Here is a 24,938-nt window from a genome sequence, read left to right as displayed (position 1 = left end):
AGTTGTTTTGAACTATTTGTACGAGGGCACCTTATAAAACGGGCGAGTCTGATTTTTACTTCAGAAATCTTGCCTAAACGGTCATTGAACGGCAGCAAAAAAAAGACACGGTGTTCACAATTTAGAATCTCTCCAGCTTTATTAAAATAAGGCACTTCTTTTGTCAAAAGACTGAAACATTGGCACGGACAAAGTACAAAAATAGAACGGCTCACATTCTCACATCCTAGTTTTAAACATTTTGATTATCGTGATTAAAAAGGCAAACTGCAAAATGGCAGAGGTTTTAGGCATTTGTCAATCTCACACAGTGCAACCTCGGCCTTAAAAGAAAGGCTACAGAAGAGAACCAGATGCTCATGGGCAATTAAAAAAAACAAACAGCGTTTTGGAACACAGTGCTCATTTAGTTCTATGATTAGGAACAGATTCAACAGGTATCGGCCGAAACAAGTGACAAGTCACCTTTATAGCCTTATATGCATTTACCAGCAATAGCTCTTGAGTACCCTCAGTTCAGAGTCTAATCCAAGTATGTTGAACGCTTTGGGCAGGTGTTTTCCACAGTGAACTGACTGGCTTTGCAACAAAGATCTGGCCCGATCAGACAGCAGGGCAGTAAAACTACATGAACATATTAGTTAAAAAAAAGGGGGGGATAATGCAGTCCCACTAATGGCAGGGCTTCTACAAGGTGAGACAGTGCAGCAGCAGCTGAGGCGGTGACGGAGCGAAGACGGGTGTTCGTGCGACGGAACGAGAACTTATTTCTGGGAATTGTGAGGAGCGATCCCATCCGCTAGCAGTTCAGGTCGGAGGCACTCGATGGGGCAATGGATATTCTGGAAAAATAATAGTGACGCAATATAAATGCAAACAGTGCAGCAACATCAAGGAAGGAAAAAAAAAAACACCCATCCATTTAATGGTTGTAAAAAGCAGTGTTCCACTCACTTTTCGGAGTGTGTTTTCTCCGTATCTAACGGACTGCAGCAGGGTGGTGTCGGCATTCGCACCTGGTCTGCGGCAGTTCTCGCACTGCCATCCCTGTGGGAAACAAAAGATGCACATAAAACGACACACGTTTGCACATTTGTTTAACTTCACCGCCAATGAAAGGCCGTTTCGGCTCACCTGTTGTCCTCCGTAGCAAGTGCAGGTGCAGATGCTGCCCAAGTACTCCTTCTGCCACTGGCTGCCCGCCTGGTAGGTTTTGCCCTCGTCGGTACACACGGACGCATCTGTGTGGACAGGCGTGCGCATGAAAAACTCAGCAAACTTTCACTACAAAGGCAGGAAATGACTCCGGGTACGAACGAGGCCTCACGTGGTTCACACTTGAATTCCCCTTTGCCATTTCCCAAGCAAGTGCAGGTCATCAAGTTTCCATTGTCGGAGCGACGATCCCACTGCTCCCCAATGCGATAGTTGACGCCGTTGTCATGGCACCACTCTGTGATACAAGGCAAACCGTTGTAGAGACCGAGCAACACGTCTTTGGTTACGTTAGTTTTTTTTGTGCATCCGCGAAACTTACTGGAGGAATCGCATCTGAAGTGGCCGCCGCCGAGGCACCTGCACCACAGCCTGAAGCCTGTCTCGGACATGCGCTCCCATTCGCCCCCGACATCATGGTAGGTGGCAGAGAAGGCATCGTAACATGGCTCATTGCTGGTCGGGACCCCACTCAATACTGGCAGAAGATTTTTTTATAAGAAGGGGGAGGGGGGTGAAAAAAAAGTCATCACATTAGCCTGTTCATTTATACAATTTCCTTTTCAATAGCGCGATACTGGATGCCAACCAGAGATGTACAATCTGAATGACTAAAGACAGTTGCAAATTTCATATTTAGCTTGGAAGTTTTCGTATTCCAGTTGATGTTTTTCAAGTGACTGCTTGAAAAACGTCTCGGTGTTGAAATTAGTTTCAAAAAAGAAAAAGAAAAACTAATATATTTCTGCTGTATTTCTAGAACACGTGATTCCACTGTATGTGACAAAGTGAGCAACGGAAAATTATGCTAGATAAGTCCACCACAGCTTGAAGTTTGAGCCCCATTCAAACGTTCATGAATTCAACCATTATTATACTTTTTTTTTTATTTATTATTATTATTATTATTATTATTATTATTATAAAAGACACTCTGCATTCATACACACAGGTGATCTTTTCAGTTTTAGTAGGCTGCTCATGTGCAGTTCATCATGAGCCCTGTTAAAAGCTCCTCAGTCATTTCATTTTCTAAGTACGGTTTCTCACCTAAAGCAGGACATCTGAACTTAAAGACTTCATGTTGATGTTCTAAATTCTATGGTGACATGTAAAATAAAAATATATATATTTCCAAATTAGCAGAAACTGCTTTTTAACATCTGCCTTAGGTTAAAATGTAATTGAAACAAAGGGAGTAAAAGGGTATTGTTTTGAATTCTTTTGACTGTTTCAGTTTTATGTAATAATTTGTTCAGAGATTGCTCGTTGAGATTGCAATAAAAAAAAAAGGAACAAGGACACATTTCTGAGGGCTCAATATTATTACAGTACTAATGACTACAAGGAGCTTGTTTCATGTCCAAACAGATCAATAATGCTGTATTTTAAGATGTTTTTTCTGATTTCGGTACAAGTTTTGTTTTTAAAGAGTTAATAATGTCAACTGATGCAAGCGGGGGTCGTACCATCCACCGCAGTTCCATGTTTTAGTTTCTTACAGTTCATTGTTGTTACAGTTCCTCTCTCTCTGTCATATTTGGAGACTACATTTCCCAGCCACTCACAGACGACCCACCCTGTAACCCTACTTCCCTGAATTTTGCGCTTACTTTTGTTTCCAGCGGTGACGACCTGCTCCAGAATTTTATGTCTGAGCGCTCCCAGCAGGGCCTCCACGATCACATTGTAGTTTTCTCCCGGGCTGAGTCCTATCAGGGTGGCGGTGGTGGCTGTGCCTGGAAGGCGGACCTATATATGGAGAAATTATTGACCTTGAAATAAGTTACAGGTTTCGGGCTACATGCTGTTTGGACTAAAAGCTGTAGGTCTCACTTCTTACCTGGAACATCTTCTCGTTTCTGTTTGTGAGGGGATTACAGGACAGCAGGTAGGCATCGCTCTGTTTGTAAGGCTTCCAGGAGATACTGGTCTGAGTCTGGGCTTCCTGTGGCCCTCCTGTCTCGTTAAAAAGCGGGGATCCGATGGGAAACCTGAGCTTCAAGACAGGCTCTCTACGACCCTCTGGATCAGGGAGGGGGACAAAGACCAGGGGCTCACGGACTTGCTCATTGGGAGACTGCGGGTTGCCTCCATTCTTGTTAAAATCGGTGTACTCCACAATCTGAATCTGACCCCCAACTACATCCTGGTTGGGTCCTATCGGGACTCGGTTGTCTAGGTCAGGTTCAGGCACATCCAGCCCGCCAGAACCCCCCGGGCGATGTGGCAGGGGAGACGAGGAGTCTGGCTCTGAGCGGGAGAGACGGGGTTAAGGCAAGCAGGTTAGATGAGACGGAGCTACAGTTCAGCTGCTCCAAACTGCTCTACCGTCTCAGCCACACAGGAGGCAGCACTGATGCAGCTTGGTACTAAACCTCAACAAACGCTTCTTACAGTACCAACACAAACGCATGCAGATATTTTGAATGACATTTTTTGAAGGCATTCAAAATAAAAACAGATGTTATGGTTTTAGGAGCCAAATGCTGCTTGACTGAAGGCCTCCGCCAGCAAATAAAAAAAAAATGCATTTGAGCAAAAGAAAGCAGCGGCTCAAATCGGACATTTTCAACCCGTTTTACCTGCAAACACCTTTTATTTTATGTGAAAGGTACATTTAACGAACACTTACGAGTCCTAATCTTTCCCACTAGAGGTTGGCTCCTCCCCGTGTTCTGAAGGACGATGATCTTGATGATGTACTCTGTGGCTGGTCTCAGACCTGAACAGAGAAATCATGCATCATTTAGAGGTAAGATAAGATCAGAAGTTACTTTAATGTCCCACAATGGGGAAATTTTGGCGTGACAATGGCAAAGAGACAGGCAAAGTTACACACAATTAATAGTAATGCAAAAAAAAGTTAGTTCTATAGCGACAGAGAGTGAGCTGGTCAGAAAGCCCAAAATAAAAATAAATAAATGTTGCACAATTATTGATAGCATGGCATACTCTGCCAAAAACAAGATGAAATATGCAAGTTAAACAGTGGGAAAACTCCAGCCTATTTAAGGAATAATATATCATGCAATATGCATGGTAGTACAGTAGCATTCCTAAGTAGCTAAGGTATGTGCAAGTGCACCTTAGTATCTGGGAGACAGTGAAAAACGATTCATGACGGGATCAGAACCCGTGCAACCATTAGCATGTTTGTACACACTTATTGAGTCTGTAGTGAGCGGCAGAGATTGTAAAGTCTAACAGGAGCTGGGAGGACAACCTGTGGAAGCGCTCCTTTGAGCCTCTAGGGTGCAGCAGTCTGTCAATAAAGCTCTGCAACAGCGTGGGAGACATTGTCCATCAATTATGTTATTTTTCTCACACTCCTTTGTCTCCCACCATCACTGGGTCCAGGGGGCATCCCAGGACAGAGCTGGCCCTCCTAATGAGTTTATTCATTTTTTTCCTCCTCTAAGCAACAGATAAGCCGCTGCTCCTGATGAACCAAGTTATGATCTGAGCAGCCCACTAAATTCATCAGTGCACAATTACATGATCAGAAGGTACAAAGGGTGGGTCTCTCCAGAAGCTTTTCATACTCTGAAATTGAGTTGCGTTATTTGAACGAGGGGTGTGTGGACGTACCCTTTATGGTGGCGTAGTTTTGGCCAGGGTGGGGCTGTGGGTAGAGCTCCTGTGGGGCTCTTCCAGTCTCCTCGTAGGTGATGAAGTATCCTGTGATTTGTGTGGGAGGTGGCTGCCAGGTGAAGGAGATGGAAGTGGGACTCAAAGATGTAAATTGGAGGCCGGTGGGAGCCTGGACCACGGGTCCAGCTGTCAAGAAAAGAAAAAAGTTTAATAGTTTGTCAGCTAGTTCAACATACAGTGCTTAAAAATAACAATCATTTGCCCCTGGTAGATTTGTTGAAATTATGACTTCAATCCAAATCCTGTGTTTAAATCCCACCCAAGCTTAATTATTGCCAGATAGGTGGAATAAAGAAATCACCTAAACAGGACCTGACAGACAACATCAAGTGGGTTAAAATATCTAATAAATCCATTATGCCCTTGTATAATTGAAATCAAACCACGGTAAAAACCAAGTCACTGACATATGTCTGTCTGGACAGGATAACAGAGACATTTCTAAATCTTTAGGACTTCTTTGAACGACTGCATCAGCTGTTACCCACAAACAGGGGGAACCTGGTGATGGCCTGGGGCTGCTTTCCTGTTTCAGGACTTGGATGATTTGCCATAATGGATAGATAACAAACAGCAACGTAAAAAAAAAGAGCATGTTTATTACCAGTTGTTTCTGCCAAGGCTGGAACCACAAAGTATTGGCTTTAGGGGTAAATATTTTTAACATGGGGACAAGTTGAGTTGAATATGTGTTTTTTTTTGTTTTTTTTTATATTCAATATCATCAACTTTATTTATAAAGTGCTTTAACAGCCACAGCTGACACAAAGTGCGGAACACTCAAAACAATAAAATGATACCAAGGGATAAAATGGAAAAACTAAGCACACAATAATAAATTAAGATACCTGCTACAAAACACAATAAAACGATGCCAATACGGATGAAAACCATACCAGTAAAGACTAAATTAAATAAAATCTCAGTTGCTTTGAAGGCCAGTGAGTAAAAGTAAGTTTTTAAACAAGTTTTAAAGAGAGAGAATGAGGGGCCTCTCGTATGTGCATGGGTAGAGCATCCCATAGCTTTAGGGCCCCAATAGAGAAGGCCCTGTCTCCTCTAAGCTTCTGCTTAGACGAGCAAGTGAGGACTGGCTGATTCTGAGATAAACATTTAAGCATGATAAAAACGCAAAAATAGAAGAAATCTGTCAGGTCTGTCAAGGCGTTGTCCAATTTATTATTTTTGCCTTAAAAAGGAAAGCCATAAAGTTTGCCCCATAATTTAACATGTTTGTCCTGTGATCATTAGTGTAGTCCACATCTACTAACACTATATTGAGTTTCTTTTATCTATTTTTTTACATAAGAGAAAACTATTTATTTTTCTGCATCACTTCTTATTATCCCCTATTCTTAGATGCACAGTACGTTGTATATAATATGTAATTCTAAAAGTCAAACGACAACAAAGGGCAGTTATGTAAAGTTGCCCCATTTGGTACTTTCTGAAGTAAGCTTAAAAGATAAAGATTGGGCACACAGTTCTTTTATACCTGTTTCAGCCACAACAGTAGCCGGAGGGCTTCTTGTGTTTCCGTTCAGCACGTAAACGAAAATAGAGTAAGTAGTGCCCGGCCGCAGATCTGGAAAACACGCGAAAGCACACTGTGAAACATGACCAATAAACAACCAAGCACCTCAGAAGAAAAGCATAAGCCAGTTGAGTTAGTTTAGACTCAAGGCCTACCGGTCAAAGTGTAGGTGTTCAAATCTTCTGGGATGGTCCTTCGGATGGTGCCATGAGTGCCCCTCATAGGCGTAGCTTCAACGAGGTAGCCGGTGATTGGCTCTGTTTTGCTGCGCCAGCTCAGAGTTAAAGAGGTTTCTCCCACGTCAGAGATGCGCAGTCGGCGAACGGGACTAACCTCTAGGTGGCCAAATGACAAACATCACATCAGTAAAGATAAACAAATGTGACAGCTTATGTCATGATCTTAATTGTCTCTCATTACTTCATATTTCACTTCCCAACTTTCGTGCAGTCTTTCGTAGAGGCCACTTACTTCTAACTTGCCGCAATTCTTTACAAGAAAAACAGCTCAGATTCATATCCGTACCTACTGAATCTAAATTGATTCAATTCAGTGCAAATTAGTCTAATCTCTCCCAATCCAATTGAACTGTCAGATTCAGATTTACTGAGTCCAGTTATTGTATAATAAAATCAAATTCAGATTATTTAACCTCAACTGGTCAAAAAGGAAACCCGGTTGTTAACTTTGCAGCAACCCCTCATCCTGAGCAAGCACGTGGTGACAGTGGGAAGGAACCCTTCCCTCTTGACTGTAAGATGCATCCAGCAGTATTAGACTCAGTAGAATGTAAAACTAGTTTGATGCATGGTTTTAGAAAATAAAACTTTGAAAGTGCATCAGAGCCTTCGAAATAATAACCGCTATGAAAGGTTACGAAAGAAAAGTCTCATCCTTGAGAAGCAAATAATGGATACATATGAGTTAGTTAGGAAGCCACAGACCGCTCAGTGTGGTGGTCTCTCCTTCCAGGGGCCTGCTGGTGATGAAGTTCTTCAAGGCGTAGACCTCTATCTGATATGTTGTTGCCACCTAGAGCCCAGAGACATTATACAGATTTCACCCACTGGATAAACGCAATTATCTCAGTATTTACGCGCGAACAGGAACGCCGTTTACCATGAGCCCTGGCACAACTACGCGGGTGGTATCTGGAGCAACGTTCATTTCTTTGTGGGGGCTGTTAACGTTCTTGGGGATGACGACCACACGGTAGCCTGTCAGGGCGGCATTTGGAGCCGTCCAAGAAACCGTGAAGACGGACGGTCCGACCTCTGAGACCACCATGTCGGTCGGCGCAGGGATTACTAAAACAGATTGACCACAGCAAACATTAAACTCGCGTTTGACTGAGTCATAAACAGGCCCACGTTTGCTAAACAGCTACCTGTTGCTTGGGTTCCCACTAACGGTGCGCTGGGAGTCCGGCCGTTGAGGGCGATGACCTTCACGGTGTACTCCGTCCCAGGATGCAGATTTCTCAGCACGGCGCTGTCCTGATCACCTCTGGGAGCCGGGCGCAGCTCTCTCTCGCCCTCCTCTGAGCTGGAATACAAGACGCGGTAAGATGTCACCGTGCCGTCGGGGCTGTCCCACGAGATGCGCATGGAAGTGGAGTCGATGTCCGAGAAGATCAGATCCTTGGGATGGTCCATGGCTGCAACGAGGAAGGAAGGAATTAGTCCTTTCAGCTCTAAGAAGGCTGACACTTAAAAAAAAAAAAAAAAGTGTGTGAACATTTCTCAGAACATAAGGAGAATCCACAACAAACTCCTTTTGTCTGACTTTTTCCACTTCTAATAAAACAGATGACAGGTTCCCATGAAGAAATTCTGTGTCTTACAAAACCGTTTTAACCTCAAATTTTAAATTGTTCAAACCTGTTTTTTCTCTCAAGAAAAGCCTTTCACAAAGTGTTTGTCTACTTTTACCTTCACAGGGGCTGTATCCACAAAAGTTATTTTAACGCTGCTACTGTGGTGACTGGGAGCGCATCATTTAATCGTTTTATCCAAAAATGTTCACCCTTTCCTTTCCTTGTCTGAGATTTCTCAAGGATTTTTTTCACATATAAAGCGTGTGCTTCTATTGCATCTCATTGTTATCGCACAGAAGGAATCAAAGTAATAATGTTCAATCAAAAAATAAACTAAGGATAAAGGCTCCTTGCATTTTTTTTAGATATTTGAATTAAACAAACCAGTGATAGTATTTTCCACCACAGGGGAAGAGGGTTGTCCATCATTGCCCAAGGCGTACACGCTCACAACGTACTCAACGGTGGGATTCAGACCAGTGAAAGTCTTTTCTGTTGTTTCTGCAATGGAAAAAATGGGTCATTTTTTTTAAGGAAAATATAATTAAGCTTACATATTTAAGAATGTTACGTAAAAGTCCAGCATATCTTACGGGGAGCCACTACTTCAGAGAAGGAAGGTCCCAAACCATTCTTGGGGACAACCGTGACTCTGTAGCCTCTGACTGGACCCTGAGCCGAAGACCAGCGCACTTTGATGGCGTTATCAGTCACGTCTGTGACCTTCATGTCAGTGGGGGGCTCGGTATCTGAAGAAAAGGGAAATTATCGGCAACTTTTAGACCCGGTCTAACAATCAGATACCAGTCTCTACAGTAAGTGGCATTTTTTTTTTGTTCACATCACTGTACCGGTCCTGTGTGTTATGTAGACAGGTCTGTTGGAGGCAGGGCTGTCTCCACGTGCAGTAACAGCATAAACTGTGATGGTGTAGTCAGTGCCAGGCTGCAGCCCAGTGATGGTGGCCGTGGTTTGAGTGCCTGGGATTGTGAACTCCTTTGGAGACTCGCCGCCTAGATGCAAATAAATGAAATGTTACTGTGAAACTTTGCGCTTTTCAGGTTTGGGCCAAAATTTGACTCGAATCACAGCCACGCACTTGTGCCTCCGTAGGTGATCCTGTAGTTATTGACTTGAACAGAGGGGGCGTCCCAGCGGATGGTGATGCTGGTAGGTGACGATGACACTACCTCAAGATCAGTGGGTGCGTCGGAAACTGAGAATGATCAATACAAAAGGAATTTAATGAATCATAATCGTGGATTAAAAGGATCAAGCATCAGAATCCCAAATAACAAAAAAAAAAAAAGACATGAGTTGTAAGAACTGACTGGTGGCTTGTGTTCCAGTCAGCGGCTGGCTGTCCTGGTCATTGCTGACAGCGTACACGTATACCATGTACTCAGCCTCCGGTTCCAGTCCGGTCAAAGTGAAGTGGTTCCTGGTCGGGGGGAGCCGCTCCTCCTTGGTTCGCCCACCACTTGTCTTCTGGTAGCGGATTCGGTAACCGGTGATGGGGGATATGGGAGCCTGCCAGTGAACGGTGATGGAGTTGGTCCGAATGTTGGTGAACTGCAGGTCAGTCGGCGAGTCCAGAGCTGAGAGGAGGTTTTCAGAAACTGAGCTGAACGGTATGTCAACATAAAAACAGAGAGGAAACTGGAAGGAAATCTAAAACCTGTTCATTATACCAACAAAAATCTGTTGTAAAGGAAGGTAATTACATAAGTATAGTTTATTTATACCCATATCAATAGACTACACATTTTGTTCTAGTTTATAGACTTTAAAAATATAGCAGTTAATGTAAGTGTTTTAATCTGATTTTATACAGTCCTGTGCAAATTTCTTAATTTATAATCTTCTGAGGTGCTTTTGAAGGCGCTGATGCTGTTTCAAAGTTTTCCTTTTGCCTTTTCTAAAACATGAAAAACGTCAACAATGGGGGAAGAAGAAAAACGATCGTTACCGGATGAGCAACATCTGAAGGTTAAATCTTAAAGTAAAAGGGAAAATTTATCATCCTCCAACTGTTCAACTAATGTCTGCAAAGTGTTTAGCTAACAACCGATATGGTCCACATACATTTCCAGAAAGCCAAGACAACTACTGATCAAGATCAATAAGGACCACTGACAGTACTGCAAGATCTAACCTACAAAGATAAAACGTAAAGAAGTAATTCAGTTGCTCCTTTCATCCCTTCATCAGAAGCCTAAGATCAGCGTCATACTCACTTGTTCTCTGAGTCCCTGTTGCAGGTTCGCTTTGTCGTTCACCGTAGACGCAGACTACACTGATACGGTACTCTGTGTTGGGCTGCAGGTCTTTATAGAAAAGAGGAGGAATAATTAGGATAGCCTGACATTAAAACGGGATAGAAACGTGTCATTTTGCCTTATTAACAGACTCCATAAGCCGTGTGCTTTCTTACTCTGCAACAGGAAAGTGTTAGTGGCACCACCGACATTGACTTCCTTGACGTCATCGTCCGTGTCCGCGGGGTGGTAGCGAATTACGAAACGGGAAATGTCACCCGTGTTGTCGATGTTGGGGATGGTCCATGTCACTCGGATGTGGTCCGGACCCACGCCTCCAAACTGTAAGTTGGTTGGAGCTGGCAGGGCTGAACGAATTAAAGACCGCAGGTTATATAGAAAACATTAGTCAAAGAAGACATCATGCATGTTTGTAGCTTAATGTGACAAAGGCATTTGTTGTGTGATTCAATGAAAAGAACTAATCTGACTTTGCTAGCTATCAGTATTTGTGCATAAAATCAAGAAATAAAAGTGTATTGTATTGTCTCCAAAATCTATTTCCCAGCCCCCCCTCTCTGATTTAGTGGAAAAAGTGAAATCACCAGCTCGTGTCTGCTTTGTGTGTGTGGTCGGCTTGCTCTCTCCCTCCTCTGTAACAGCGGCAATACTGATGTCATAGTCCACGCCGGGCTCCAAACCGTGAACCACGTAGTAACCAGCGGACGCCTCCACCATATCTTGAAAGATAGGCATGCTCCCGCCCGAGGTTACTACCGTTATTCGATAAGCGGTGACGGCGGTAAGGTTTGGGGGGATCCAGCGCAGGCCAATGGTGGTGTCAGTAATGTCGACAAAGTCAATGTGAGTTGGGGCGGGGATTTCTGAAAAGGCGTTAGACCAGTTTAAAAGCACAGGCAAAATTAGACAGGAAGGAAAACACAATTACATCAGCAAATCATTCCAATTAAAGCATTCAAAGAATTACATTATAACAGAAGCCATGCCAGATAACACAATAAAAGATTAAAAAAAAAAAAACGTCAATTAAAAAAAGACAATTTCAGGCAGCGTTTGAAGGTATTGGCCATGCTGATAAGCTTGAGCCCATCATGTATTAACTGTGATCTTCATGCATTTCACAGCTCAACCGATGATCGTGTTAGTACCAGATAGTGATAGCAGCCACAGTCACTTAGGGTGGCATTGGATATTTGTGCTCTTATCCTACCCATCTAAAGTCATACTATGACTTATGATTAAAGCATGTCAGACAAGACAGGTGAGATGGAAAAGAACCAACGTATAGATGTGGTAAAAAGCTGGATCTTTTTTTATTTCTGGGATTAATGTGTTAACTAAAAGATAAGACTAAAGTGTTTATTCATTCCTCTTTTCTCTATATTTTGTTCCTAAGGAATTCAGCCTTTCTTCTAATCTTTTAAAGAGGTATTAATGTTCCCCTGATTCTTAAAAATATAACTTTTGGGTACCGTTTCTCTGCTAAATATTTGTATCCAGGCATGGACTACTGCTTTGCCTTTAACCCACTGGCAATTGTCTTACGCCTACAGAAAATAGCAATATAGAAAATGCATAAAAATAGACTGTAAAGCGTTTTTTTTAAGAGGGAGGAAGAGGAATGAGAGTTCTGGGCTGAAGCTCCCAATGGTACAAGACCCTAAAAATGCCAGTTAAAGTACGCACCGACATCACCGTGTGACTAATTTGAGTACGGGTACCTGAATTAAAGCGCAAGGCGACACAGCAGCCCCATAGCTCCCCTACCCCCCCCAAAAAAAAAAAAAATCCGGCGCTCTTCTGTTTGTCTTTGGCACCTAAGAGGAATGTCTCATCTGGCACACATCATGACAATATCCAACACCACCTTCACATGCTGACGTTTTTTCTCAACAAATGTGACGTTTCCAGCATCTCCCTGTATTTGGCTTGTCACAGTCCCGCGGCTCTTAGGCGAATATCTCTCTGTGCCGCCGGTTTACTGAGAACTAGAACATGAAGCTTGGCGTTTTCATGTTTGGGACAAGCATAAATTAAATTTTATTCTTCACCCCTAAAAAAATAAATAAATAAAATAAAATTCAAAGGAAAGCCACTTCATTGGGTGGGTCCTGATACAAAGTGAGTGGGCCTAGGCCCCCTGCTTGAAAGGAAAGTGTGAAGCCATGTTAGCACCATGCAAGGTAAGGCCTTTTGTTGCAGCTCCCTGCCTGAAAACACTCAGAGCAGCACAATCCACCACAGACAGCACTTTTGAAAAAGGTCCTGAAACATCTGAATTTAAAAATGATTAAAAAAAACAAAAGTTCGGCTAAAAACAAATTCTTTTTACGACTCACCTCGGCTTCTTATGACTATGAACCTTTGCTTTAGATGTTAATTTGTCTTTAGTTAACATCCTTTAGTTAACACACCTTTCAGTTTTGTTCTTAACCCACAGCACTTTGAGATTTTTTTGAAGTGAACATTTTCGTTTGAAACTTTAGCACAATTTGCACGGATTTATTTCTTTTAAAACCTAAGTCCAGCTGGCTACTGACCAGGCACCTCACGCCGGCACTGCAGGTGGGTCTAAAACGCGACGGTGGCTTCCCGGTGACTCTACCTGGGGTGACGACAGTAGACAGCGGCGTGCTCTCCACTTCGCCCTTTACGGTGAACACGCTGACGTTGTACTCCACGCCCAGATTGAGGTTTTCCAGAAGGTGAGTGTTCTGATCTGGTAAAACAAGCTCGTCTATGAAGTTCCCTCTTTGGCCACCGGTTGGCTCGCTTGTCACCCTATAGCCAGAGATCCCTGCAGAGAACAGGAGAGCAACAGACGGATTTAAAAAAAAAAGGTTGGAGATATTGTCAAGTCATTGCCAGATAGAAGTAATACCAGAAAGAGACATTTGTCCTGGCGGGTTGGGGGTGGTGAGGGATCTAAAGCCAAGGTCTAGACTTGGCGGTATTCGACAGATTGCCGGTGCGTGGGGAGCACGGTCAATATTTACCTGGTGTTCTGGAGGCTACCCAGGAGACCGTTAGATCTCCTGTGTCGGGGTTGGACGTCACTCTGAGCTCAGTGGGAGGAGACAGAGCTGCAGAAGAGAAAAGACGACGGTGCTGATCGTATGCAGCTGTAACGTCTCGCTCAAAACCTTTGCTGAATTGTTTAAACCGGCACTGCGCTGGCTCACATGAGCATTACATCATTCTGGGTATAAACACGTTAATGAAGATTCATGTTAAGCGGTCGCTCTCGGGAGGCTATTCTCCCAGATGAAATGCAGACGCACTGGTGACGACGTTGCGGGTGATGGGGTTTCCACGGTTGCGGCCGTTGAAAATGGGCTGAATGCTGTAGGTGTACCGCGTTCCTGGGTTCAGACCGTCAATGTCAATACGCCCAGAGTCAGACGTCTCTTCTCTGGGGGACTCGCCTTCCTCACTTGGGAGCACGGAAAGCTGAAGAGAGAAAAGATAAACGCATTGTGATCAGAAAACATGGTACAGGATCTAAAATCTGGAAGAACAGTAACGCAACTAAAAATAAGCAAAATTTTCTTAAAATTAGTGTATCTGTCTTTGATTTGAGCAGACTATCTGCCAATGGAATAAGATTTTTGCACTTAAAATAGGAACAACTCGTCTCCATCATCTTATTTCAAGTGCAGGATGTCTAATTATCTTATTTTAGAGGTCAAAATACTTGTTCCATTGGAAGATAATATCATTCACCTGCTCAAATCAAGGAGAAAAACCCAAATTTTAAGAACATTTTACTTATTTTTAGGTCAGTTTTTGCAGTGAGCTGCTTAGGCCTCAGCACATAGCTAATGCTCGGCTGCTAGACGAGTCAAAGGGGAATTTAAAATCTGCTTTAGGCCACGATCAGCTGCTCACATTGAAAGAGTTAACCTTTTTATAAATGTATAAAACAGGTGACTATTTTTGGGTTATTGGAGCAAAACTGTGATAAACTACCTTGTAGCTGAATCTCCGGACAGGTATCCAGGTGATAATGATGGAGGTGTCTGTGACCTCCGTGCTGAAAGGAGGAGCGTTTCCCATCCGAGGGGCTAGAAACGAGACGTAAAAGAGGATTAAAACCTCCGCAGATAAAACAGACATTCTAGCCTGGCCTGAAAGTCGTCCTCCGTTTCTACTGACCCGTAGTGAAATATGTGGTGATGCCCTCGCTTGGCACATTGTCCTGCACAGAGTACAGCTCTGCTGTGTACCGAGTGTCTGGACGCAAATTCTTTAAAGGGTACTGAGTGACCACTCCGGGGATCCTCCTCTCCACGGGGTTGGAGCCCTCAATGCTCAGGAGGAGGCGGAAACCGGTAACCACGGCACGGGGAGCGTCCCAGGTGACCAGGGCGCTGTCATGCCCGATGTCAGTAAAACGTACGTTTGTGGGTGCGTCAGGTTCTGGAGGGGAACAGAAGATAGAACTCACATGAAAAAAGCTCATTTATGTTTTATATGTTGGAACTCCAGCTGTCTGAGCTTAGAAGCTTATTTTTTTTGTGTGTGTGCCACCCACTGGTAGATTTCTCTCCCACAAGAGCCTGGCTCTCAGCGTCGCCTCTGACGGCGTAGATGTAGAAGCGGTAGAGTGTGCCGGGCCGCAGGTGGGTGATTTCGGCGTATGCGTTGGGGGAGATGGGCAGCTGGAGCTGCCGCAGCTCGGTGCCATCCTGGCCCATCGGTGTGAAGACCACCCTGTACCCGGTAACCTCGGTGGGCGGACCTGTCCAGGTAATACTGATCCTGGTATCTGAAACCTCATAGAACTGCAGGTCGGTCGGAGCTGGGACTTGCTCTGTAGAGAGGAAAGGATTTGGTCATCAAGAGTTAAATATCACGTCCTTCTCAAGACATTCATTGCTCCTCTTGAGAACAAACACCTGTTACCTTCATTTATGGTCTAAAATGACTAATACTTTGCCTGATTTGTTAGCGCTGTGTTACCCAAATTAGCTGTCATTTACTTGTTAACGGGCACATTTTTTTTTAAGGAAAACAGTAATTGAAAAAAAAACACACTGTTAATATAGTTTAAAAAATAAAAATTGTTGTTTTCAAATTCCAAACCTGAAAGGTAAGTCCAATAAAACTTAAACGATGCCCAAGTGGAGTTTTTAGTGAATTTTGGCTAAACCACAAGGGAAAACACAGAGTAAATAGCAAAGCAGCAGAAGGAAAAACATTTAAATAAATTTCCTCCAACATCTGTTTTTGTTCTTCAAGCATACTGAAATTGTTAGATTTCCCAGCACAGCCACAAGTAAGAGAAGCAAACCTCTATAAACGATGTACCGAGGATTTACGAGGTGTGCTTTAGTGGGGTGTTGGCAGCACAAACATTTGTCCTTCCAAGTGTTTAGACTTTATCTCAGGATGTTTCGCAGCTCCCCCATATATTAAATGTTAGTCAAGAGTCAGATTACGTAATTTAGGTTATTAGAGATGTTATACCGCATAAATTATTGTCTTAATACCCGCCCACCATCTTTAAAGAATGCTTTTTTCTAAAGTGAATCTGCAAAACCTAACCTTACAACCAAAAAGTAATTAAAAGTCATGCATGAGTACTTGGATCTATCATCTACGCAACCATATTGTTTGCAGCATATTGCAAAGCAACCGTTTATATTTTTGTACCTCGTTTGTGAGATCCAGCAGTGTTGACCTGCACAAACACAGGCTCACTCTCCAGGTTGTCCTCCACAGCGTAGATGCTGATGTTGTAGAGGAGACCGGGGCTCAGGTCCACCAGCATCACCGAAGTCTCCGTGTCAGAGAGGATGAGCTCGGTGCTGCTGCCTTCCTCGGATGGCGTGTAAACCAAGCGGTAACCTGCAAGCACGAGCGTGGAGTTGACTCGATTAACACGCATGGCCTAAAACATTTAAATAACTCCAAACCAAACGCAGCAATGCGGAACAATTACCAGTAATGGGAGCCTGAGGTTTGCTCCAGCTGATGCGGATGGAGGTTTCTGTGACCTGATCCACCGGATGCAGAGTGGGTGTATCAGGTGCTGGAGGAAGAAAATAGAAATTATGGAACTTATGCAGTGAAAAGTGCAACAATTTATTGCAGTTGCTCTGCTTTAAAGTTTATTGCTTTTTTTTTTTTTTTTAAGGAGCAGGAGAATCGTTTCCAACCTGTGGTCTGCGAGGTGGTCAGGATGAGGTTCGGCTCTCCGTCTCCCTCGGGCATCTCGTACACGCTGACGTTATATCTGCGGCCAGGCTGAAGATCGGTGATGGTGACGGACGTGGTGGTGCGGGGAACATCTGAAGAAGCACGACGACGTTTAATTCAACACCCAAATGGCTATCAGTTACCAAATACAGCGTGCACAGTTTAATGTGAATGTGCTTTTCAGGCTAATTCCTTATGAGATTAAATTTGACAAACAATGAGTCTCCAACATTAATGCGAAAAAAATGCATAACGTGTAACTCACTTCCCTTTATATAGACAGCATAGAAAAGCATGCGCTGCGAGGGTCTTATATACAGTAATATGAAGCTACAAGCGGCAGTAAAACCCTCTCACCCAGGTACTTTGGTTTAGCCCCCTCCTCGATGAGCTCATACTCCAACCTGAAGCCGGAGATGGTAGAAGAAGCCGAGGTCCATGACACCACAAAGCTGTTGGAGGTGATCTCTGTCACTGACTCGGACATGTCCACCACCGGCGCAGGAGCGGTCGTCTCTCCCTCCCATGTCTGCACTTTTTGAGGTAAGACGGGTAAGAAGAAGGTTATTTGAATGAGCGTTCCTGATTGTGTGGCACTCAAACAATTTTTAGCCCCACAGGTAACTCACAGGAGCCAGAGGTGGTTGTGAAATCGAAGCGCGTGACCTCGGGCTGTCCGTAGCGCATATAGCTGATCAGTTGACCCTCGTAGGTCACGCCCGGACGGAGCCCGCTGATGGTGTAGGCGTTACGGCTGCTGGGAATGGTGACCTCCTTCCAGGGATTTTGACTGTTTTTCTACAAGATGAAGACAAACAGCTGAAGGCTTATAAGTCAAAAATGGTGAAAAATGTTATCACAACGCTTTGAATGAGCGGAGAGATAAGCTCTTTGAATGAAACTGCCACTATGTAAGCTTCTAAACTAAACAGTAAGCCAAAGAAATCCCAGAAAGGTCAATAATAGATCAATATCAGCTAGAAAAGCATAAATCTATACCTTCTTTCGTTCAATTCAATGCAGTTCAGTTTTATTTGTATAGCGCCGATTCACAACACGTAATCTCAAGGCACTTTACAAAGTAAAGTTCATTTTCTCTGTACCCGCTTCATCTTGTTTGGGGCCAACAGAGGGAATGAACCTGATGGCATTACTCACAACCTGGGCGGGTCGCCAGTCCATCACAGGGCCAGCACAGAGACAAAAAATAAACTATGCACACACACACACAGATTCGCGCGCACACACATCGCTTATTTAGAGACACGAAATGAACTAACATACATCATTTGGACTTTGCAGGAGGCCCTCATAGGAAACTAGACATACAAAAGGAAAGCATGCAAGGTAGCTGTAACAACGGTGTTTGCAGTCTGTCAGAGAGAGGTCATGGACTCTCTGGCTCAAACTTCGACTAATCCAACAAAGACTTTTCACCTCATTCAAAACCTTTAGCCAAAAACTACATGTTTTTCCCACAGACATGAACTAAAATGCATCGTAAAAAGGAAAATAAAATGACTGAAAATCTCGTTGTGACTTACAAGTCTCCATTTGAGGATGTACTTGGAAATGTGGGCGGACGATGGAGCGTTCCACTGAATTGGGTGGGAGTCTGGCAGGTTTCCTGCTTCTGTTATATGAATCTGGATGGGTCTGGTGCCACCTGAAGAGTGTGGGCAGCAAATGGTTGAAGACACATCAATAAAAAGCCCGAAATAAAAGTGTTGTTTACATTAGGAAAAACAAAAAGACTTGCGAATAACATGACGGTGTGACCTGTAAGAGAGATAGGGCAGAGCTGGGGACTTTTCGATGAGTTGCAACTAAGGGTTCAGGATTTTGGGACAGAATCAAACCGCTAGACGACGCTAAACCGGCTCAACACCTACCGACATCTTACAGTCTGCAACGACACCTTCATGTTATATTCATCACATTTATTTGGCCCCCATTCCCTTACGAACACATTACAAGGGCTCACAGTTTGTCCATTCAGCACAAACTGTTCTCTGCCTCTGATGGAGAGATAAGCATCGCATCTGTTCCCATTTAGGTCAACATTTGCTCCTCGACTAAGTTCAAAGGAGCAAATTAGGCAACTGCTGTGCAAACATGGGCTGCAAGTGACGGCTCCCATTTCCCACAACATGTGCCCAGCCAATAATGCCCTGAGTAGGACAACTAAGATTACTCAGCAACAGGTAGGGGAGGAGAAAAAAAATCCCAACAACAAAGGTTAAAGGAACGGACAGTGGTGATGTGGCTGAATGAAATGTTTTCTTCAACAACGTTTTAAATAGAGAGAACCCCCAATCACAGCATCTATGTATGTGATGGGACTTTTTTGCAATTTTGATACGTGGAAAACCTGCAGGAAATGAGCATTTGTGACAGGCTGATTGCACAAAACTAATGGAAAATAGTATTTCCAAATAATTAATACAGATTTCAGGTATTACGTTTATTCATAATTACTTAGAGTTTGGTAAAATGTCGAGATAGAAATCCCCAAGCTAACCCAAAGGAATCATATGTAGGATGTAGTGACATCTAGTGGTGAAGTTTCAAATTGCAACAAAATACTCAGGACTGCTTTCTGATATGTTTCCTTTGTTGTTTTGTTCATTTGGAAAATATGAATGGATATGTCAGTGTCTTTCCAATGAAAAATGACACTTCTCCTTTTATGTATTACTTATTCACTGTTTTTTCCTTAGACACTAAGACTAAGGGAAAACAATCCAGTTACGTTACACAGCACATTACACACCCCAATATATCATGACCAATAAAGCTATCACAACAACTGAAGGCTAAAATCTGATGTCAGAGCATTTTCTCTTACCTGGGTAGGTCTGCAGGGGTTCACATCCCATTTCTCCTCTTCCTTTGCCAAAACAAGTGCATCTGTAGTGGTTGCCATTGAAGAGTTTGTCCCACTGCTCTCCAATCTGATAGATCATATTGTTATCCTTACACTGATCTATTAGAGACAAAACAAATGGTTGCGAAGTTGAGCCGGCAGCACAAGAAAGGTTGGATGTGGGAATGTTGAGCGGTCAAGCTATTGAGACACAAACTAACCAATAGGATCGCATTTCCAGTATCCGCGTCCCTGTCCAAAGCAGGTGCAGTTCATCATGTGTCCCTCGTCGTGACGCTTGGAAAACTGCTGGTTGACTTCGTAGGTCAAACCATCAACAACACAGTTATCTGAATACATAAAAGAGAAACAAAAAAAACAACAACAGTCACTCTCTAAACTGGGTAGCTTTCAAATGTATGTCTTCCCAGGATGACTTTAAAGTCTACATGGAGTCGGTTGTCTCACCTCGAAGTTGTGAGTGGGGAATGCAGTTCCACTCCCCGCGACCATTTCCCAGGCAAGTGCACTCCATCAAGTAACCCGCGACATGACGTTTGTCCCACTTGTCTCCAACACGGTGCATCACTCCATCATTAGTGGTACACACCTCCTCGTGGGCTGGTTGAGAAAAGAGGAATAATAAGAAAAGAAATCTAAGGTGTTTCTCACTGCATCTGCAGTTCAAACAGTTCCCTCTGCTCAGGTTAACACATTGTAATATTTGTGGATGACATTTTAGCATTTTGGAACTGCTCCAACAGAGTCTTCACCCTACCATAATCTCACCAACTCTGTTTTCTTACTTGTCAACTATCACATTATTCTACCCCATGAGAACAAAAAAGGGAAATGTTTGCACACATCTACTTTGGTTGAACAACCAGAGTTCTCAATGTGTACTGAGTGAGATGAACTCAGATCCATTATGGTTTGTCTTGGTATTGACTTACGCACTCCACACTCCACAAAAAAAGAATCAACATCTGTGTGATAAAGTTGGTGGTCTGCTGAAATACTTTGCGTCAACTTTTGATAGATTGGCATGATCAGACGTTTACTGGACATCCTACAAATAATCTAGGGTGGAGCGAACAATGTACACCAACCAGCCATGGGGCAAAATCCAAAACGCTGGTCCACATCATAGTTGTAGGTGGTACCGCACCACCTCATGCCATCACGGCGGCCATCCGTGGTACAGTCTGTGTAGTTGCGCCCATTGTAGAGGTAGGGGAAATGGCAGAGGGCACCGTTGGAGTTCCCACCCTGTGTCACCACGATGGCTGCAATTTTGACAGAGGCAATGAAGTTACTTCTTGGTTCTGATTTGCCTACCAAAACAAGACAAGACTCAACACAATCCACATAAAGGCATAGTTAAGACTCACCATTTATTTCAGTACAGAAGGAATACTGCTGGTCTCGCTCGTAGTCTGAGGTTGTGGAGCACCAGAGCTGCCCATCGGAGCGTCCGTCTGAAGTGCAAGAGTAGTACGTCTTCCCCATGAAGACAAATGGGAAGACGCACGGCTGGCCATTAGAATTTCCACCGTACGCCTGCTTCCTGATCTCTACACAAGCAGTGAGGGGGAAACAAGTTTGTTAGACCGATGAAAAATGACAAATCACACTTGAATTTGCTAAAAAAAAAAATGTTTTCCTTAAAATCCAGTTTGCACTGCAGTAATACACCCAATTTCTCAGTAAGAAGCATGTTTTTCATTCGCTTTTCACTCACCCCACTCCTGACAGCTGACTCCATTGCCTAAACAAGTACACAGCATCTGCTTGCTGCCCTGGCTCCTGACCCAGCGATGCCCGTCAAGGTAGGAGACACCAGAGTCTGTTTGGCAGTTTCCCTCGGAGGTGGGCACATGATGATGCAGCAGAGCCTGGGTTACAACCCCGCCTGTGCCTGGTAACAAATCGTGAAATGGAGAAATCCAGGGATTAAAGTTGGAGATGTGGTTTGTTTTTTTGTGTTTGGCTGAACACTTTTGACGCAACTTACCTCGGCCTATGATTTGTCTTTGACAACTCGATTCTCCCCTCCCATTTCCCAAGCACACACAATGCATAGCATTCCCCCTGCTGTCCGTCTTTGTCCAAGTGTCTCCAATCCTGTAGGACCTTCTGGTGTCAGGGACATTACAGCGATCTAGTCAGGAAATAATGACGAGTGAGCTGCAATTGAAAATTCAACCTCTGTGTGAGAATACATTTAAGTTGCACTTACTCCTGGAGGTACAGCTGATACGTCCATTTCCTTCTCCGATGCAGGTGCAGTCCAGCATCATCCAGCCTTGGTATGGTCTCTCCCAGGTCTCCCCGACCAGAAACGACGATGCAGCATAGCTATCAAAGCATCTTTCAGCTGCCAGGACAAAGAGCAAAGGAACGGATGAGCGCATCTGGAAGTCTGAAACGTTTTATGTTTCCGGGTAGAGACACTCACCCACAGGTTTGCATGTCCATTCCCCCTTGTTGTTGCCAAGGCAGACACACTCTAGCATGTATTCACCGCTCTCGTGAGGCTTCTGCCAAGTTTCTCCAATTTTATAAGACCTCCCACTATCATGGCAACGGTCTGTCAATCGCAAAACAAAGCAGATCGCCCGATTCAAAGACGTCATTGAAGCAGGAAGACTATTATTGAAACAAACATCAAGTGGCAACACAGTAGCTACAACATTATTAGATAAAACGAGCGTAGGCTTCAGGTGACAAACCCTCAGACATGTTGAAATTTAGACTTTAAGCATTTGATTGAAAGTGTAACCTACTTGCAATGGTACAGCTGATTTTTCCAGAGCCAATGCAAGTGCAGTCCCACATCAGCCCGTCTTTTGGTCTCTCGTAGCTTTTCCCGACCTGGTATGTCCGGCCATTGTCCTTGTCATAGCAGGTCTCGGCCGCTGAGACAAAAACAAAAGGAAAAGCTCAAAAGTTATTGTTTGCTCATTTTGGATTGTCTCTGTTGAGCAACCTTGTTTTTCTTAGAAGTGTTTAAAGAAATTGTCCGAAAGTGTTGACATTGGCTTCGGTCAGCGCTCTTGAGATTCTGACTGACCTTCAGGCTTTGTTTTACATTTGATGCCTGCTTCTCTATTGCAGGTGCAAAGCAATGTGCTTCCACGGTAGGATTTCTCCCACTGTTGATTCAGTCTGTAGGAGTTGCCATTCTCCTCGCACCTGGCTAAAAAAGTAATGATATGAAATAAATATAAGACTAACAGAAAGACAATCATCCTCATATAAAGTTTGCAGATCAGTTATGCTGAATTCTCTCTTTCTCAAACATATTTCTCAAAACAAAACAATTCACATTTACACATACAGCTCATTGCAATATGCAAGTTTAAAGCATCACAAACTCGATAAATAAATAACTTTCTTACCTGGAGTAAGAACCTCCGTGACATACGGGTCTGGATACACCTGATACTGACCCGTTTGTCTTTTGTTCTTCTTCGGCGCGCAGTGCACTGCGCTGCTTACGCACAGCGCAACCAGCAACCCCGTCAGTGGGCCACCAGTCATTTTGGGAATGACAACGGGTTTTAATGTAAATTTAAAATTTACAGAACTCTGAAATACAAATAGGCATCCAAAAAAGAAGAAAAAAAAACACGGAAAACGAGAAGCTGGTGAGTAGTGTTAAAGCTTGGAGAGATCTGGTTTCTGCTTTATGTGGCTGCTTCTCCAGGCGGTACTGACTGCCGCCCTGCAGCTACTGCGTCAGGCTGAGGAGAGGGGAGCGCACTGCTTTTATACCCGAACGCACAGCTCCAGTGGGAGGTGATCCTGGAGTTTGGATCACCCGTCCGCGCTTGAGTAATACTTACCCCCCCCCCCCCCCCCCCCCCCCCCCACACACACACACACACAATACCCCCACCCCGAGGCCCAGCACACACACCCCGCACTCGACCAAAAAAAAAAAAAAAAAAGATGGAAAGGATGGGTGAAAATGGACAAGAAGTTGTGCATCAGACCTGTACTTGCTCTAAATCCTAATTTATAACTGTTAAATGTAATTTTTGAGGGTCTTTGGGGGATTTTGGGTTTAGCTCTCAGGGGTCGTGCAAACTTAATCAACATAAAAAAGATCCCGAACATTTATTCAGGTTTAGAACAGAAGATTTATTCGAAGTATACGTGTGCCATTTCAAAAGAAGAATCAACTACTTTTCCTAAAATGAGTGTCTCTATGAGTGCACAACATTCATCCATATTTTGTGTGAATAATGTGCATTTTTGTAGATATAAAAACAAGAGTAAGTGCAGCTGTAGCGAACTAAAGTCCAACACATTTCCGATATATATTTTTTTTAACTTAATTTAACTAGGATGTTGCTTTTAGTACCAGCTCAAAACTCCATTTCAGTTGTGCAATATTTACTAACCTGATTTATGCATAAACTCACATACTTGTCTTCAAGACCTGATCAAGTTAAATTCACTGGACCAGCCATGCAAAACCGTCTTGACGCACTGACGCTGGCTGCTGTATTAGTATAAAAAATGACTTTGATGATGGTTATATTGAGCAACAGGATGAGTTATCGAAAGGCAGGAAACAAAAGTTAGCAAACTAGAAACAAATGGCTACTCGTGAACCAGCAATGTAATTAAAACTGCTGAACACCCAATTTGTTTGATAAAACAACATAGGAGTGGGTAAAGAACTGAATGTTTTTAAATCACTTTGATGCTATGGAGGTCTCTCAGCACTCTGTCCAGTTTTCATTTTTCTTCAAAATGCCTGAAGAGTCATTTCCTACCACTTGAATATGGTTTTACAGAGAATATCACCATATCCAAACTTTCCATGTCCCTTCCAAACATTGCTTCCTAAAACACTTCTTGTCCCGTAATTTGTGTGTATCTTTGATTCAGCTCTGGCATCATTCATCATGCTGTTTTTCCTTTCCTTCATTTGTAATCGGTCTGGTTAAGCTCAGGGTGCAAGACAGAAACAAACAAAAAACTTCCTTCGGTTTTTCCTGACTTTTACACTCAAAGCTCCAACAAAGTAAAACCAAAAAACAGAGTGTGCTGCCAAGGCCCTGTTATGATCCATAGGCATCCAGTTTTTGCCAATGGATCTAGCCTGGAAAGCAGCTATTTTGCGGTTTATCAGTTCCTGTCACAGCAATGAAACAACGAGCTGTGCCAGCAAGAGAAAGCATAAAACCAAAATCTGGGAAAACTGGGGCAAATGGAGGAAAAAAAAAACATTGGTTTGAGTGAGCATAAATGAGTCACTGCTTTCTCGCATGTGGAAAAAGCTTTTAAATCATTTCCATTTGTGAAACAGTGCTAAATTGTGCCGGATCAAAATACCTCAGACCCACAGGTATTACTTAA

The 24,938-nt window shown here is 43.5% G+C and overlaps 1 protein-coding gene across 2 annotated transcripts; it reads right to left on the bottom strand.

Annotated features, from left to right (window-relative positions):
- Window positions 1-113: 113 nt before the first annotated feature.
- Window positions 114-23,301, bottom strand: fn1b (fibronectin 1b). 2 transcript variants are annotated; one of them, XM_012874387.3, is made up of 46 exons: window positions 22,967-23,301; window positions 22,639-22,764; window positions 22,352-22,483; window positions 22,024-22,155; window positions 21,805-21,942; window positions 21,580-21,726; window positions 21,307-21,483; window positions 20,957-21,139; window positions 20,675-20,851; window positions 20,034-20,186; window positions 19,787-19,915; window positions 19,548-19,685; window positions 18,244-18,365; window positions 17,329-17,497; window positions 17,057-17,233; window positions 16,660-16,791; window positions 16,443-16,532; window positions 16,154-16,348; window positions 15,033-15,311; window positions 14,654-14,917; window positions 14,468-14,562; window positions 13,780-13,948; window positions 13,495-13,581; window positions 13,104-13,295; window positions 11,083-11,361; window positions 10,654-10,845; window positions 10,457-10,546; window positions 9,551-9,817; window positions 9,319-9,435; window positions 9,071-9,232; window positions 8,813-8,968; window positions 8,604-8,720; window positions 7,791-8,060; window positions 7,523-7,710; window positions 7,348-7,435; window positions 6,559-6,738; window positions 6,365-6,454; window positions 4,807-4,995; window positions 3,851-3,940; window positions 3,059-3,468; window positions 2,829-2,967; window positions 1,538-1,693; window positions 1,328-1,453; window positions 1,135-1,241; window positions 955-1,047; window positions 114-842 (listed from the first exon to the last, which is right to left on the bottom strand). In XM_012874387.3, the coding sequence occupies exons 1-46, from the start codon at window positions 23,106-23,108 to the stop codon at window positions 765-767; spliced, it is 7,329 nt and encodes a 2,442-aa protein (XP_012729841.2). In that variant the 5' UTR covers window positions 23,109-23,301; the 3' UTR covers window positions 114-764. The 2 variants fall into 2 exon arrangements, with proteins under 2 accessions (XP_012729841.2, XP_012729840.2); XM_012874386.3 differs by lacking the exon at window positions 11,083-11,361 and having other exon boundaries at window positions 22,967-23,300.
- Between the last annotated feature and the right edge of the window lie 1,637 nt (window positions 23,302-24,938).

The sequence above is a fragment of the Fundulus heteroclitus genome, chromosome 4 (assembly GCF_011125445.2).
Source record: "Fundulus heteroclitus isolate FHET01 chromosome 4, MU-UCD_Fhet_4.1, whole genome shotgun sequence".
Classification (NCBI taxonomy): Eukaryota; Metazoa; Chordata; class Actinopteri; order Cyprinodontiformes; family Fundulidae; genus Fundulus; species Fundulus heteroclitus.
Note: the sequence above shows the minus strand (reverse complement) of the source record. Positions and strands in the feature narration are given on the sequence as shown.